The sequence below is a fragment of the Mizuhopecten yessoensis genome, unplaced genomic scaffold (assembly GCF_002113885.1).
Source record: "Mizuhopecten yessoensis strain PY_sf001 unplaced genomic scaffold, ASM211388v2 scaffold3427, whole genome shotgun sequence".
Taxonomy (NCBI): domain Eukaryota; kingdom Metazoa; phylum Mollusca; class Bivalvia; order Pectinida; family Pectinidae; genus Mizuhopecten; species Mizuhopecten yessoensis.
In genome coordinates this window covers 610572-626175 of record NW_018405039.1, presented here as the reverse complement: position 1 = coordinate 626175, position 15604 = coordinate 610572, and the positions used below count along the sequence as shown (strand labels likewise).

At 37.0% G+C, this 15604-nt stretch overlaps 1 protein-coding gene across 1 annotated transcript in view; it reads right to left on the bottom strand.

The window, feature by feature from the left end:
• Positions 1-7660: 7660 nt before the first annotated feature.
• LOC110447458 (ribosome biogenesis regulatory protein homolog) overlaps positions 7661-15604 on the bottom strand; it is a 16839-nt gene continuing 8895 nt past the window's right edge. Inside the window, exons 6-9 of the mRNA XM_021493167.1 lie at positions 14588-14616; positions 13194-13348; positions 10823-10959; positions 7661-8297 (exon numbers count right to left, since the gene is read on the bottom strand). Of these exons, the coding sequence (XP_021348842.1) occupies positions 8126-8297; positions 10823-10959; positions 13194-13348; positions 14588-14616 (493 nt within the window). The 3' untranslated portion in view covers positions 7661-8125. The remainder of the gene's footprint in view (positions 8298-10822; positions 10960-13193; positions 13349-14587; positions 14617-15604) is intronic.

Here is a 15604-nt window from a genome sequence, read left to right as displayed (position 1 = left end):
GTACCACACCCATTGAGTAAATACTTGTTATTGGACTCAAACCTATTCAACGTCTTTTGTTAGTGTAGGATTGCCTAATGTACTCATCCCTTTAAAGGATACACATTCTTTTAAATATCACGGTAACTACATTTTGTAACCATCTGGTTTCTGAATAACTTCTTGTTTTTTTACTGTATTAATCTAGTGCACGGCAATCTAACTGTCGCTCCAGTAAATCGCGTGCTTCAATTTTAGTTCATCAAGTTAATGTTAATGACGTTCTAACATGTGCCAATCCTTAATACCTATTTTTTTGCGAATTGGCGTCGTTATTGAGACTTTTTTGACGGAATCGTTTTGGATGACGTACAATTGTTCCAGCGTCTGATTTCACATCTGCTCCCACAGTTCTGCCGTGGAATTCTCGGTCAGTTGTAATGTCACCTTATAGTTTCTGGAAATCTGTCTCCTGTGCAAGACATTTGCTGATATTTAATGATTTTTACCCAAATGTAATGTTTATTAAATCTGTTCGTGTTTATACAATATGACTAGGCGTCAGTAGGCGAGCTTATAATATTGATTATTTATGTTTCATTGCGAGACTCCGTAACAATAACTACCTGCGTTTTCATTAATGACTGGGTGAGTGTCATCAAATAGTTGTCCGTGTTTTATTCTATGAAAACTTAGTAATATTAGTAAGAGTAAGCAAACTTAGCAAGATCAAGTTTTTTGGTTTTTCATTCGATGTTTTGGCAAATTGAGTAACTTTATATGAATGGATGTGCTTATTAATATTAACTCTGATGGCTTGTGAAAGTATTGAGCAACACATTTTATTGAAATTTATTTCCCTCTTTATTTTCGCTCTTAGGTAAATCAGAACAGACCTACACCTGGTAAGTAGTTGAAAAAGACATAACAAAACACATTANCTAAAAATGTCCAATATAGGACAAAAACAATTCTCTGGGTAATCAAACACCCATCTCGAACAATGCTGGGATACTACAACTGAATCTCTATACGATCAAATGTCAGCTAGTACCACTCTTTCTTTGATCTCTCCTTTCCCTACCAGCACATCCTCCAGTAATTTCTAGAGCGACACATTTCCCCAACTCAGTCGTCTCTAAAACAATGTGTGACCGAACCGACCTTCCTGCTTTAATCAGAGACTGTTCGTTCTTTCCTGTCGCATCAATCACTGTAGAATCCGAATCGGTCCAAGCGCTCTAAATATACATCGATGTTTAAAAAAAAATTGAAAGTGTATTTGAATACATTCCTGAATCGAAGCAATTTTAATACCCCACCCTAGTTTCTTTTTCACAAATCTACATTTTCTTGGTTGTTTTTCTGCTAAAGTTTACATACAGACAAATTAAAAGCAGTGCAATATTTATAAATCGGTGATTTCTTGGTGTTTGACACTTACCTTATTACAGATATACAAACATGTCTATTTACAGGGAAAGGCAGCACTCGCATGAAGCCAAGGTAAATGTGTACTAAACTAAACTTAAGCTAAGGTAATTCTGTATAGCAAACTGTAGTCATGGAAACTCAATATAACAAACTGTATGAAACTGTAAATCAAACTGTAGTCAAGGAAACTGTATACTGAACTGTAGTCAAGGAAACAGTATACTGAACTGTAGTCAAGGAAACTGTATAGTGTGTTGGGTGTAGTTAATAATTAGCATTCTATATTGTATTGCCTTTCCTAATCAAAATACTAAGCTTACCATGAAATCATACTGACTCGACGTTAATCCTTTGACTTTCAGGTTAAAGTAGGAGAAGCAAACACATCAACACTACGGACCAAAACAATTGTGCGTCTTAAAGCTCCGCCATCACAGCCATCAGTTTCTGAGTGGAGACCCAAGTCCACACACGTGTCGTCTGTCACCGTTCCGCCTAGGTCCTCCTCCACAAACCCTCAAAATGGTGATAGTGGGAACTTTGTGATTGTAGATTACATAGTAGACAACTTGGGTCCTCAAATGTTACAAATGAAGCTGACTGAAAATGGTGACTCTAACCTGAAAAATGGCCCAACAAATGGATTAGGCCTGGACAATAACGGACACACATCTATAACAACACCTCAAAGTGTTAATTCAGCCAGTGGAGTTGAAATGATAGAAGTGCAAAAACAAATACTACAACAAAGACAGTCAGAGGTTTCTCTTGCACAGCTGCCAGTATCATAAATGTGTCTCTGTTACAAATCCATATCATGATAGCTCTGGGGTGTCTCTGGTACAACTTTGTTTGTCATGATAGCTCTTAAGTGTCTCTTGTACAACTTCATGTGTCATCATAACTAGGTGTCTCTGGTACAACTACATGTGTCATTATAACTAGGTGTCTTTGATACAACTCTGTGTGTCATTATAGATCTCAGGAGTCTCTGATACAACTCTGTGTGTCATTATAACTCTGATGTGTCTCTTGTACCAGTCTGTGTGTCATGATAGTTCTGAGTTGTCTCAGATACAAAACTGTGTGTCATGATAGTTCTGAGTTGTCTCTGATACAACTCTGTGTGTCATGATAGTTCTGAGTTGTCTCCGATACAACTCTGTGTGTCATAATAGATCTGAGGAGTCTCTGATACATCTCTGTGTGTCATTATAGCTCTGAGGTGCCCTTGTACAACATCATTATAACTCTGAGGTGTGTCTTGTACCAATCTGTGTGTCATGATAGTTCTGAGTTGTCTCAGATACAAAACTGTGTGTCATGATAGTTCTGAGTTGTCTCAGATACAAAACTGTGTGTCATGATAGTTCTGAGTTGTCTCAGATACAAAACTGTGTGTCATGATAGTTCTGAGTTGTATCCGATACAACTCTGTGTGTCATAATAGATCTGAGGAGTCTCTGACACAACTCTGTGTGTCATTATAGCTCTGAAGTGTCTCTGGTACAACTACATGTGTAATTACAACTAGGTGTCTCTGATACATCTCTGTGTGTCATTATAGCTCTGAGGTGTCTCTTGTACAACATCATTATAACTCTGAGGTGTGTCTGGTACAACTCCATGGGTCATTATAACTAGGTGTCTCTGATACAACTCTGTGTGTCATTATAGCTCTGAGGAGTCTCTGATACAACTCTGTGTGTCATTATAACTCTGATGTGTCTCTTGTACCAGTCTGTGTGTCATGATAGTTCTGAGGTGTCTCTGATACAACTCTGTGTGTCATTATAGCTCTGAGGAGTCTCTGATACAACTCTGTGTGTCATTATAACTCTGAGGTGTCTCTTGTACCAATCTGTGTGTCATGATAGTTCTGAGTTGTCTCCGATACAACTCTGTGTGTCATGATAGTTCTGAGGTGTCTCTTGTACCACTCTGTGTGTCATTATAACTCTGAGGTGTCTCTGGTACAACTACATGTGTCATTATAACTAGGTGTCTCTGGTACAACTCTGTGTGTCATAATAGATCTGAGGAGTCTCTGATACATCTTTGTGCGTCATTATAGCTCTGAGGAGTCTCTGATACAACTCTGTGTGTCATTATAGCTCTGAGGTGTCTCTGGTACAACTCTGTGTGCCATTATAACTCTGAGGTGTCTCTTGTACAACTCCATGGGTCATTATAACTAGGTGTCTCTGATACAACTCTTTGTGTCATGATAGATCTGAGTTGACTCAAGTACAACTTTGTGTGTCATTATAGCTCTGAGGTGTCTCTTGTACAACTCTGTGTGTCATTATAGCTCTGAGGTGTCTCTTGTACAACTCTGTGTGTCATTACAGCTCTGAGGAGTCTCTGATCCAACTCTGTGTGTCATTATACCTCTGAAGAGTCTCTGATACAACTCTTTGTGTGATGATAGATCTGAGTTGACTCAAGTACAACTTTGTGTGTCATTATAGCTCCCACCTGTCTCTTGTACAACTCTGTGTGTCATGATAGTTCTGAGTTGTCGCCGATACAACTTTGTGTGTCATGATAGTTCCGAGTTGTCTCCGATACAACTCTGTGTGTCATTATAACTTTGAGGTGATTCTAGTACCACTCTGTGAGTCATGATAGCTCTGAGGAGTCTCTGATACAACCCTGTGTGTCATTATAACTCTGAAGAGTCTCTGATACAACTCTGTGTGCCATTATAACTCTGAGGAGTCTCTGATACAACTCTGTGTGTCATTATAACTCTGAAGAGTCTCTGATACAACTCTGTGTGCCATTATAACTCTGATGAGTCTCTGATACAACTCTGTGTGTCCTGATAACTCTAAAGTGTCTCTAGTACCACTCCATGTGTCATGTTAGTCCTGAGGTAACTTACACAGATCAATGAGTTGGATGTAGCTGGCACAGGTGTACGTGTACCCTACCGTATACTATGATTTACTGTCTCTTATTCAAGTCTGATGCCTTTAAACTATGTAACATTAAATTTATTTTTGATAATTAAAACCCAACATTTTATCTATAGTAAAATGTGATTTTCATTTTTTGTTACAATATTTTAGTTTTAGTTTTCGTGTAATGGGACCATCCTAATTTGTTAAATGTTGTAGCTTAAGTTCAATACCACTTTTAAATTATTTGTTACAATTTTACAATACATACTACCATACACACTGGATAAGTGATGTGACTTTGATGTAAACTGGTAATATTAACACAATGATGGACCCTCCTGTCCTAGTTCTAGTATTCCTGATGCTGATATAAATATTATCAAAGCCAGGCTACTGTGAAAAGGGTAAACAGATTTATTACAACAATGAATTCTTATAATATCTATGTATCACAATATGGATACACATGTATTACCAATTATATATATATACAGTACATACTATGTAAATATAACAATGAAACTAATCATGTATCTGGTTGAGGATTCATTCACGTAATCATGTACGTATACCTGTATAATTATCAACAGGAACCTTGTACCTTAATGTGCTTAAGAAAAAAGTTCCCTTTGCTTCATCCCTAAAATTCCAGGGGATTGCCCACGTCCTCTGCACCTCTGGAATATGTCATGCACCACCTTGTGGATGATACACTTAAGACTAGTTTGATCATGTGATGAACATCAAAAGAATCGCACAGCACCATAACAGCAAAACTGACTGGCTATGAAGTCGGGTGTTGCTCCTTTGTAATCTTCATAGGACAGGTATTGGCCTAACAATTGGTCAATGTTTTTATACCTGAAACCAATCAAATCTCAGTTGGTGCCTTCAATTTTGTTATGAAATCTTCCAGAGGTGCAGAAAACGTAAGTAAGCGTAACCTGTTACACCTTGAATTTGAGAATACTTTAACACATACTGTGCAAAATGCTATAAAATATATCTTTTGATCCTGTTCATCCCTGTGCTCTTACATGTCATCCGACATTATTAACAGGGAAACGTCCATCCTCCTCCAATCTTATACATTTTGAGAGAAACGTCAATCCTCCTCCAATCTTATACATTTTGAGAGAAACGTCGATCCTCCTCCAATCTTATACATTTTGAGAGAAACGTCAATCCTTCTCCGATCTTATACATTTTGAGAGAAACGTCAATCCTCCTCCAATCTTATACATTTTGAGAGAAACGTCAATCCTCCTCCAATCTTATACATTTTGAGAGAAACGTCCATCCTCCTCCAATCTTATACATTTTGAGAGAAACGTCAATCCTCCTCCAATCTTATACATTTTGAGAGAAACGTCCATCCTCCTCCAATCTTATACATTTTGAGAGAAAAAAAGTCATCCTAAAAAGTCATCCTTATATGTACCATTAAAATTCACAAATATCATTTAGCCCACATCTCTGGATTGGATCGTGAAAAGAATGTGATACAGTACCCTATTAAATATTTCCTAAATGCAACAATCTTTGCAATTTATTATGGTCCATTAGCTCAATATTTCTTTAAAGGTGTTGAAATATGTATATCTCAGATACAATAGATGTATTATGTGATCTATCGAGTTTCAGTGGTTTGTGTTGATCAAAATTTGTCATAAAAATTTAACTGATTATTTTAGATTTGTTGTAATTTGTTTAAGTTTTCATCCTCCTCTCAGTGATGGCGGGGGATATAGAAATGGAGTCCGTCCGTCCGTCTGTTCATGCACCAGGTTAGGAAGAATTGCTCTCATCTATATCTTGCCTACTACAAGTGCGATGTTGATTATACTTGCATCAATTTTGCATCTAGGGTCGCTCTACTGAATGCATATTGTGGATGCTGATTTTGATCTTATTTTATGCTTCATGTTTTTAACGACTTTTGCACTGTGAGCGGGGAATAACGATGACAGCGTCTTCTCGTTACACTGTATAATGGTATCAACAATACACTAAAAACAAACAATCATAATGCCCTTCTACAAAAATATTGGAACGGGCAAATGGCAAGGCAGTGCTTAAATGAAGTTATTTGGACGAAATGTCTCAATATTAAACTGACAGCTGACTTGGCACATCGTGGCTTAGCGAGTTGTTTTCAGCTGTATAGAGTCAAGATACCAGCCATTTACACTCTTAGCTTGACAAAGGAAATACATGTTCTCAATAGTTTGAAAACTAAGTTTTTAATTACTGTTTGTGTTCAAAACAAATTTAGTATATAAGACTGGTTTTTGAACAGGACAGAAGTAGATGATCACATTTTTAATTCATCCTCCTTGTCAAAATACTGGTGTAAACCTTGTCAAAAATATAATATTTTTTTTTTAATTTTTATTAGATCTCCTACATCATATTATCATCATAAAATGTACTGTACAGATAACATGTGTTTATATCCTTCATAACTAGGCATATAAATATATACTATCAATAAAAAATGATAATAACAAGAGTCCCAATGGGCCTGCATCGCTCACCTGGTATAAATCTCACACTTGTAACCTTAAAAGTGATCTAAAATAAAGCTACAGGCAAAATATCAGTATTTATGATAAAAATTCATTCAAAAGATCCATTTTTTTTTTTTTTAAACATTCCAGCCCTGTGATTGAAAGTCGAACAAAGTCATTATGTTGAACAAATTTTATAGCCTTTCATCACAGGATGCAATTTGCAAAGTTTCAACATCCTGGAACCCATGGTTATTCAGAAGAGGTCGTTTAAAGATTTTTAACATATTTGACCCCTGTGACCTTGAATATAAGTGAAGGTAATTCATTTGAACAAACTTGATAGCCCTTTACCCCAGCATGCTACTGGCCAAATATCATCACCCTGGGCATTTTGGTTATTCAGAAGAAGTTGTTTAAAGTTTTTAACATATTTGCCCATGTGACCTTGAATATGGGTGGTCATTTATTTGAACAAACTTTGTAGCCCTTTACCCCAGCATGCTACTGGCCAAATATCATCACCCTGTGCATTTTGGTTATTCAGAAGAATTTGTTTAAAGTTTTTAACATATTTGCCCATGTGACCTTGAATATGGGTGAAGGTCATTTATTTGAACAAACTTGGTAGCCCTTCACCCAAGCATGCTACTGGCCAAATATCATCTCCCTGGTCAGTTTGGTTATCGAGAAGAAGATGTTTAAAGTTTTTAATATATTTGACCCCTGTGACCTTGAAAATCGGTGAAGGTCATTAATTTTAACAAACTTTGTAGCCCTTCATCCCAGTTTGCTTCTGGCCAAATATCGACACCCTAGGCCTTTCGGTTATTAAGAAGAAGTTGTTTAAAGTAAAATATTAACGCCAGACGACGGACGACAGATGCCACGCCACGGCATAAGCTCCGTGCCAGGTGCGCTAATAAACCCTATTGGACATAAGAAATCAGTTTTCTATGGGCTAAATTGTTTGATATTAATTGTTTATGAGATGGGATGACTTTGTAATAAGCTAGAAATTGAAAGAAGCATGTTCAAAGTAAAGCTGATTTATGTGTTTATAACCCTGTCGAACCCCAGATATAAGTTAAATTTAGGCTAAACCATTTATGTTGTTTATGATGTATGACTTTGTTGTAACATAGAATTTGAAAGAATCGTTTCACAGTAAACCTTATTTACTGTAGAAGTACACCAGATTTCTTAGGAAGTTACTAGCAACTGTGTAACCTTGGTAAAGATAAAAAAAATATTTTTTTTTTCAAACTTTTATTTTAACAAATGATAGAGACCTCATCATTTTCTTTTCCCTCCTCCCCCTTTACCGCCTCTACCCCCTCCTCCCCCCTTGCCGCCTCTACCCCCTTTAAAACCCTTTCCTCCCTTAAAGGAGCCCTTTGGCCCTCCTTTCCCTTTTTTTCCTCCTCCAAATCCTTTGGATTTTCCTCTGTTGGGTGTCTTGCCAGAACTGGAACAGTAAAAAAACACTTTTAACATAAAAAGAAATCAGTTATGTAACGGCATATATTGCATGAATATTTAAGTAAATACAAATATCAATAACAACACATAAACATATCTTGAGTGAACCTGAAAAAGTAGAAAACCACATACTGCTGTTTAGAAGTTTCCTCAAAGTTAATGAAAATAATAAACTTTATTCATTGAGAATAAAATGCATGTGAACTAAAAAGCTTATCTTCCATGTTTACATATCAGTTTCACAAACACTCCAAACTTTCCCAGTAAATCTCATAAGCCTTTCAAGTTGGTTTTAAAAACCACTCAGTCTAACTTATGCTCCAAACCTGCTCCATCTGTTTCACAAACACTCCAAATGACCTTAGTTTATGAATGGATGGACAAACATACAATAGATCCCAGAGGGATCTTGGCGCCCACCTTTGTACCATCTTCATTAGTTCTTTGTTAGTTCGATCTTTTCTCTTCTTTCCTCTAATCTGTTTGATCGAGTCATGTTAACAGTAAATGCACCTTGAGGTAACTTTTGATCTAAACTTAATACTGATGTGTATGAAAGCCAACCTTCAAAGTGAGTTTGTCATTTCACATATTTACTAGTACAGTACTTAATGTGAAAGAAATAGAATCGATCATTGCAATATGAGAAAGATCTGTTTAGTTCTTCTTTTAATCCATTTTGTTTTTATGATCAGTCTCAAAATATAACATACACAACGAGGGATCAAGGGGAACCTACATTTAAAATTTGAGAAAGATCCCTCCCGTACTTCCCGAGAAATAGCGATAACAAACTTTCACTATCAAAATCCAAGATGGCTGCCTGTCGGCCATGTTGTTTATCCGATCAGTCTCAAAAGTTGCCCTGCACAGCTAAGGACCAAGGGGAACCTACATATAAAATTTGAGAAAGATCCCTCTGGTACTTCTTGAGAAATACCGATAACAAGAATTGTTTACGGACGGACGACGGACGACGGACAACGGACGGACGACGGACCACGGACGCAGGGTGATTTGAATAGCCCACCATCAGATGATGGTGGGCTAAAAACGAAGGGCCCACTACAAAATTCTGTATGTAACAAACATTCTTAAACCATCCCTGTCAGTACCACAAATTCTTATATATAAACCTTTCCTGTCAGTACCACAAATTCTTATATATAAACCTTCCCTGTCAGTACCACAAATTCTATAAACCTTTCCTGTCAGTAACACCACAAACCTTCCCTGTCAGTAACACAAATTCTTATATATAAACTATTCCAGTCAGTTACACCAATTCTATAAACCTTCCCTGTCAGTAACACAAGTTCTATAAACTTTCCATATCAGTAACACAAATTCTTATATATAAACCTTTCCTGTCAGTAACACAAATTCTATCAATCTTCCCTGTCAGTAACATAAATTCTATAAACCTTTCCTGTCAGTAAAACCACAAACCTTCCATGTCAGTAACACAAATTCTATAAACCTTCCGTCAGTACCACAAATTCTATAACCCTTTCCTGTCAGTAACACCACAAACCTTCCCTGTCAGTACCACAAATTCTATAAACCTTCCCTGTCAGTACCACAAGTTCTATAAACTTTCCATATCAGTAACACAAATTCTATCAACCTTCCCTGTCAGTAACACAAATTCTATAAACCTTCCCTGTCAGTACCACAAATTCTAAACCTTCCCTGTCAGTAACACAAAGTCTATAAACCTTCCCTGTCAGTAAAATCAATTCTATAAAACCTTCCCTGTCAGTAACACAAATTCTATAAACCTTCCCTGTCAGTACCACAAAGTCTATAAACCATCCTTGTCAGTAACACAAATTCTTATATACAAACCTTTCCTGTCAGTAACACAAATTCTTATATATAAACCTTCCCAGTCAGTACCACAAATTCTATAAACCTTCCCTGTCAGTAACACAAATTCTATAAACCTTCGCTGTCAGTAACACCATTCTATAAACCTTCCCTGTCAGTAACACAAAGTCTATAAACCTTCCCTGTCAGTAACATCAATTCTTTAAACCTTCCCTGTCAGTAACATCAATTCTATAAACCTTCCCTGTCAGTACCACCAATTCTATAAACCTTCCGTCAGTACCACAAATTCTATAAAACTTCCCTGTCAGTAACACAAAGGCTATAAACCTTCCCTGTCAGTTCCACCAATTCTATAAACCTTCCGTCAGTACCACAAATTCTATAAAACTTCCCTGTCAGTAACACAAAGGCTATAAACCTTCCCTGTCAGAAACACCAATTCTATAAACCGTCCCTGTCAGTAACACAAAGTCTCTAAACCTTCCCTGTCAGTACCACAAAGTCTCTAACCCTTCCCTGTCAGTAACACCAATTCTATAAACCTTCCCTGTCAGTAACACAAAGTCTCTAAACCTTCCCTGTCAGTACTACAAAGTCTAAAAACCTTCCCTGTCAGTACCACCAATTCTATAAACCTTCCCTGTCAATTNATCTAACAGAATTACATGGCAATGTTACCTTTCACTGTTTTCCTCCATCATTTGTGTGTTGACAGCTCTTGCCACGTCTACAACAGGTTCTTTGTTTTTTAGCTTCTGTAAAATGTCCAGCTGTTTACTTGTCTCATTTTTCAAGTTACCGTAATTTTCCTCAAACTGAAAGAAAACACATAAAATCAGAATTAGGAAAAAAACTCATCTTAATACCTACATGTAGCTCTCGTCCATGGAGACCCTCACTCTAACCACAGAACATTGCTTCTCTAGTTTTTTTTTTTCAATTTTTCATGAAATGAGTTAACATTACGTTTTGACTAAATCAGCAATGACAGACCATTGCAGTGTTTGAGACATGTCATTCTATTGTAAATAACGTTGAGACTACATTGAATACTACAAAATACACCAATTATATTATTGTTTTGAAATTGTGTATTGGATATGGATATTGGTGAAAGGCTATAAATGAAGTTGACACCAAATAAATAGAGACAAAATTACTATGCATATAAAATTGATCGAGCACAAATTTGATTGAAAAGACAAATCTTTGTATCATCTTTTTGCAAGATGCTTTGTTAGCTTATATATACCTGGTATATAATTAGCTTCCTTTATGTTCCTTCATTCAAATTTCAACTATTCTATCTTGACTTTGTTTTGATATAAGGAATACTGATAACCTTTGAAAATTAACTGTATAACATACTTTCCAATACTTTTAAAAAGAATGTAAGACTTCCTCAAGTTTTGCTGATACAATAATGATAATAACAAGAGGGCCTGTATTGCTCAACTGAATATTTAAGCAGTCATAGCAAAATATTCTCATTAAATATTATATTGCACTAAAAATATTTCCCTCGCAAACTTTGTTGGCTCCATCTGTTGAAACTACCAGCAAAATACTATTATAAGATTCTATGCTTTTTGATTCTTCTTCAGAAGTAGTTCGAACCGTTTGACATATTTGAACGCTGTGACCTTGAAAGTAAGTCAAGGTCATTTGCATTCGCAAACTTTGTTTGGCTCTTTCCCAGGAAATAACCAGCCAAATATTAAGGTTCTATACCTTCAAGTTCTTCAGAAGAAGTCGTTTTAAGTGTTTGACATATCTGGCTAATGTGACCTTCGCAAACTTTGTTGGGCTCCTTTCCAGGAAATAACCAGCCAAATAGTCAGGTTCTATACCTTCCAGTTCTTCAGAAGATGTTTGAAGTTTTTGACATATTTGACCCCTGTGACCTTGAAAGTAGGTCACGGTCATTTTCATTCTCAAACTTTGTCAGGCTCCAACCAACAAAGCTTTCAGTCAAATATCATGACTCTATGCCTGTCCGTTCTTCAGAAGAAGTTGTTTAAAGGAAAAGTTGACAGACGAGGATGGACGACGCACCATGACATAAGCTTATTTTTGATAACATATTGAGCATGAAGCTCATCTTCCATATGGTCAAGATACAATGTATGATAAAATATACAATATTTACAGCTAATCAAATCAAATAACCAGATAACATGAAATATAAATGAGCCATTGACAATCCAATACCTCTGTCGTAAAAATGTGATAGCTTCATGGACGGATTCAGTGGAATTCCTTACAAATAAATCATTATAAAGAAAGGAAACTGAACACTGTGAGAACTGTTTGGCTATGTCACTGACAGGTATGTCTACATGTATTGATCCACTATGGGGGTTGTCTTTTGACCAAAATAAGTATGTGGTTTGATACCTTATAAAAACTAACATTCTGTGATATCTTGCTTAAAACTTTTTCCTTCAATGGTTGTTGTGGACAGAAAATCCCACCCTCTGTAAAATATTACCCTGTGCATTTAATTTATTCTGAAAGTTTGTAATGAATGTCTGTCTAGAACTAGAATTTAGCGACATGCAACATCAAATAGTACATGATTGGTTCAGTTTCGTTGTAAAAAATATCCCACTGGATATACTATGGCAATAAAAACAAATTACATGGCTTACAAAACTTATGAACCAGAGGTCATTATTGTTTTCACTGCCTCCGCTAGGAGTCAAACCCGGGACCTCTGGCTTACTAGTCTTACGCTCTACCGAATGAGCTTAAGAAAAATTACCCCTTGCCAAGTCGGTAGGAAGCAGCTAGTATTTTACCAGGACGACACTTATATTTGTAAGACCTAGTCTTATGCTGTCAAAAATATTAACATAAGGCATAGAAGTATTTGAGCAAGGTATAGAAAGCATGTTTTTGTGAGAAATGCAACTGATTTTTTACCAAAAATAAGATATGGAAAGTTTCCTCAAACAAATCGACGAACACTTACAGTAACATAATGTTACAATGATATATATTTGTAAGTTGTAAAGGTTCTCAACACCCAAAGACACATACAACTCACCTTTCGTTTCTTGCCTGTGAATTTTGAGGGTTTCTCCTTTCGAAGAGAGTCTGTGAATTTTCCAACTGAAGCTGTGGACCTCTTGGCTACTGCCAGAGCCTTGCTGACATGGTCTTTAGACGGAGCATCTGTGGGTGTCAACCCAACTCCAGGCACTGTACAGATGAAAACACCATTAACACTACTGACAGCTAGAGTCGCACAAATAACAGATATGTGCAAGTTCCATTTATTCTACAGGCAGCAGAAATTAATAAAATAAGGAACATATGACAGCACCATTAATACTACTAGCAAAAGGAATCACACAAGTGAGAGACATGAGAGCACCAATGACACTTCAGGCAGAGGTGTTTATAGGAAAACTGGTAGGGGTGTCACGATAAACCGGTATACCAGTATATTGCAATACAGACCTGTATTGTATTGAACCGCGATACAGAGTCGGTGTACCGTTTTCTCGATATTTGTTTCATATATCAATTGGTTCTATTATTTGTACAATATGTTGCAAGATTTTATTCAATACTGCAATATATTGTGGTATGCCACACCTGTATTGTGACACCCCTAAAAACTTGAGCTCAAAGTTTCAAATTTTTACCTGGTAGTTACAACTCTATGTAATGTATGTATTCTACTTAATAATCTACATTATGTAACCACAATCATAAAAGTAGGTCACTGCTGCCCAGATTAAAATTACCAAAATCAGGTCAAGAAACTCCACTCCTTTGTCATTAAGTGGGGCAAGATGCATCATGCAATGCACTCCACTCTATGCCTTTTTTGAAATTATTTTCAAAGTATTTCAAAACTTTATTGATAGAATTTGAAATGTTATCAAGTAGAACACAAACAGTTTTAACTACCATATTCATGTTTTAAAAATTGGAACTCTAGTAATCTATAATCCTCTAGACATCCCCCTCCCACCCACACAATACAAACATTTTGCCTTTTATCAACCCCGTCTTTTTTCTTTGGTGGGACTGATTGATCCAAAACAGAATCCCATTTCATAATGACCTTTATCTAGACTTTGTTTCGTCAAAACAAATCAAGCTCATCACACATTAAACGTAGGCATCCCTCCCTTTGACCAGAATAGCTAGACCTTGTTTGGGAACATGAGTCATGCATAATGTAGACAGCATCTGTAGCATGAGTGATCTCCAAACAACTATAACCTTAGTTTTCTGTACCCTGGCTATGTTCCTAGGGTCATACCTTTAGTTTTCTGTACCCTGGCTATGTTCCTAGAGTCATACCTTTAGTTTTCTGTACCCTGGCTATGTTCCTAGAGTCATACCTTTAGTTTTCTGTACCCTGGCTATGTTCCTAGAGTCATACCTTTAGTTTTCTGTACCCTGGCTATGTTCCTAGAGTCATACCTTTAGTTTTCTGTGCCCTGGCTATGTTCCTAGAGTCATACCTTTAGTTTTCTGTACCCTGGCTATGTTCCTAGAGTCATACCTTTAGTTTTCTGTGCTCTGGCTATGTTCCTGGAGTCATACCTTTAGTTTTCTGTACCCTGGCTATGTTCCTAGGGTCATACCTTTAGTTTTCTGTACCCTGGTTATGTTCCTAGAGTCATACCTTTAGTTTTCTGTGCCCTGGTTATGTTCCTAGAGTCATACCTTTAGTTTTCTGTACCCTGACCATGTTCCTAGGGTCATACCTTTAGTTTTCTGTACCCTGGCTATGTTCCTAGGATCATACCTTTAGTTTGCTGTACCCTGGCTATGTTCCTGGAGTCATACCTTTGGTTTTCTGTACCCTGGCTATGTTCCTAGGATCATACCTTTAGTTTGCTGTACCCTGGCTATGTTCCTATAGTCATACTTTTTGTTTTCTGTACCCTGGCTATGTTCCTAGGGTCATACATTTAGTTTTCTGTACCCTGGCTATGTTTCTAGGTTCATGCCTTTAGTTTGCTGTACCCTGGCTATGTTCCTAGAGTCATACTTTTTGTTTGCTGTACCCTGGCTATGTTCCTAGAGTCATACCTTTAGTTTTCTGTTCCCTGGCTATGTTCCTAGAGTGATACCTTTAGTTTTCTGTACCTTGGCTATGTTTCTAGGTTCATGCCTTTAGTCTGCTGTACCCTGGCTATGTTCCTCGAGTCATACTTTTTGTTTTCTGTACCCTGGCTATGTCCCTAGGTTCATACCTTTCGTTTTCTGTACCCTGGCTATGTTTCTAGGTTTATGCCTTTAGTTTGCTGTACCTCGGCTATGTTCCTAGAGTCATATCTTTAGTTTTCTGTGCCCTGGTTGTGTTCCTAGAGTCATACCTTTGGTTTTCTGTACCCTGGCTATGTCCCTAGGTTCATACCTTTCGTTTTCTGTACCCTGGCTATGTTCCTAGAGTCATACTTTTAGTTTTCTGTGCCCTGGCTATGTTCCTAG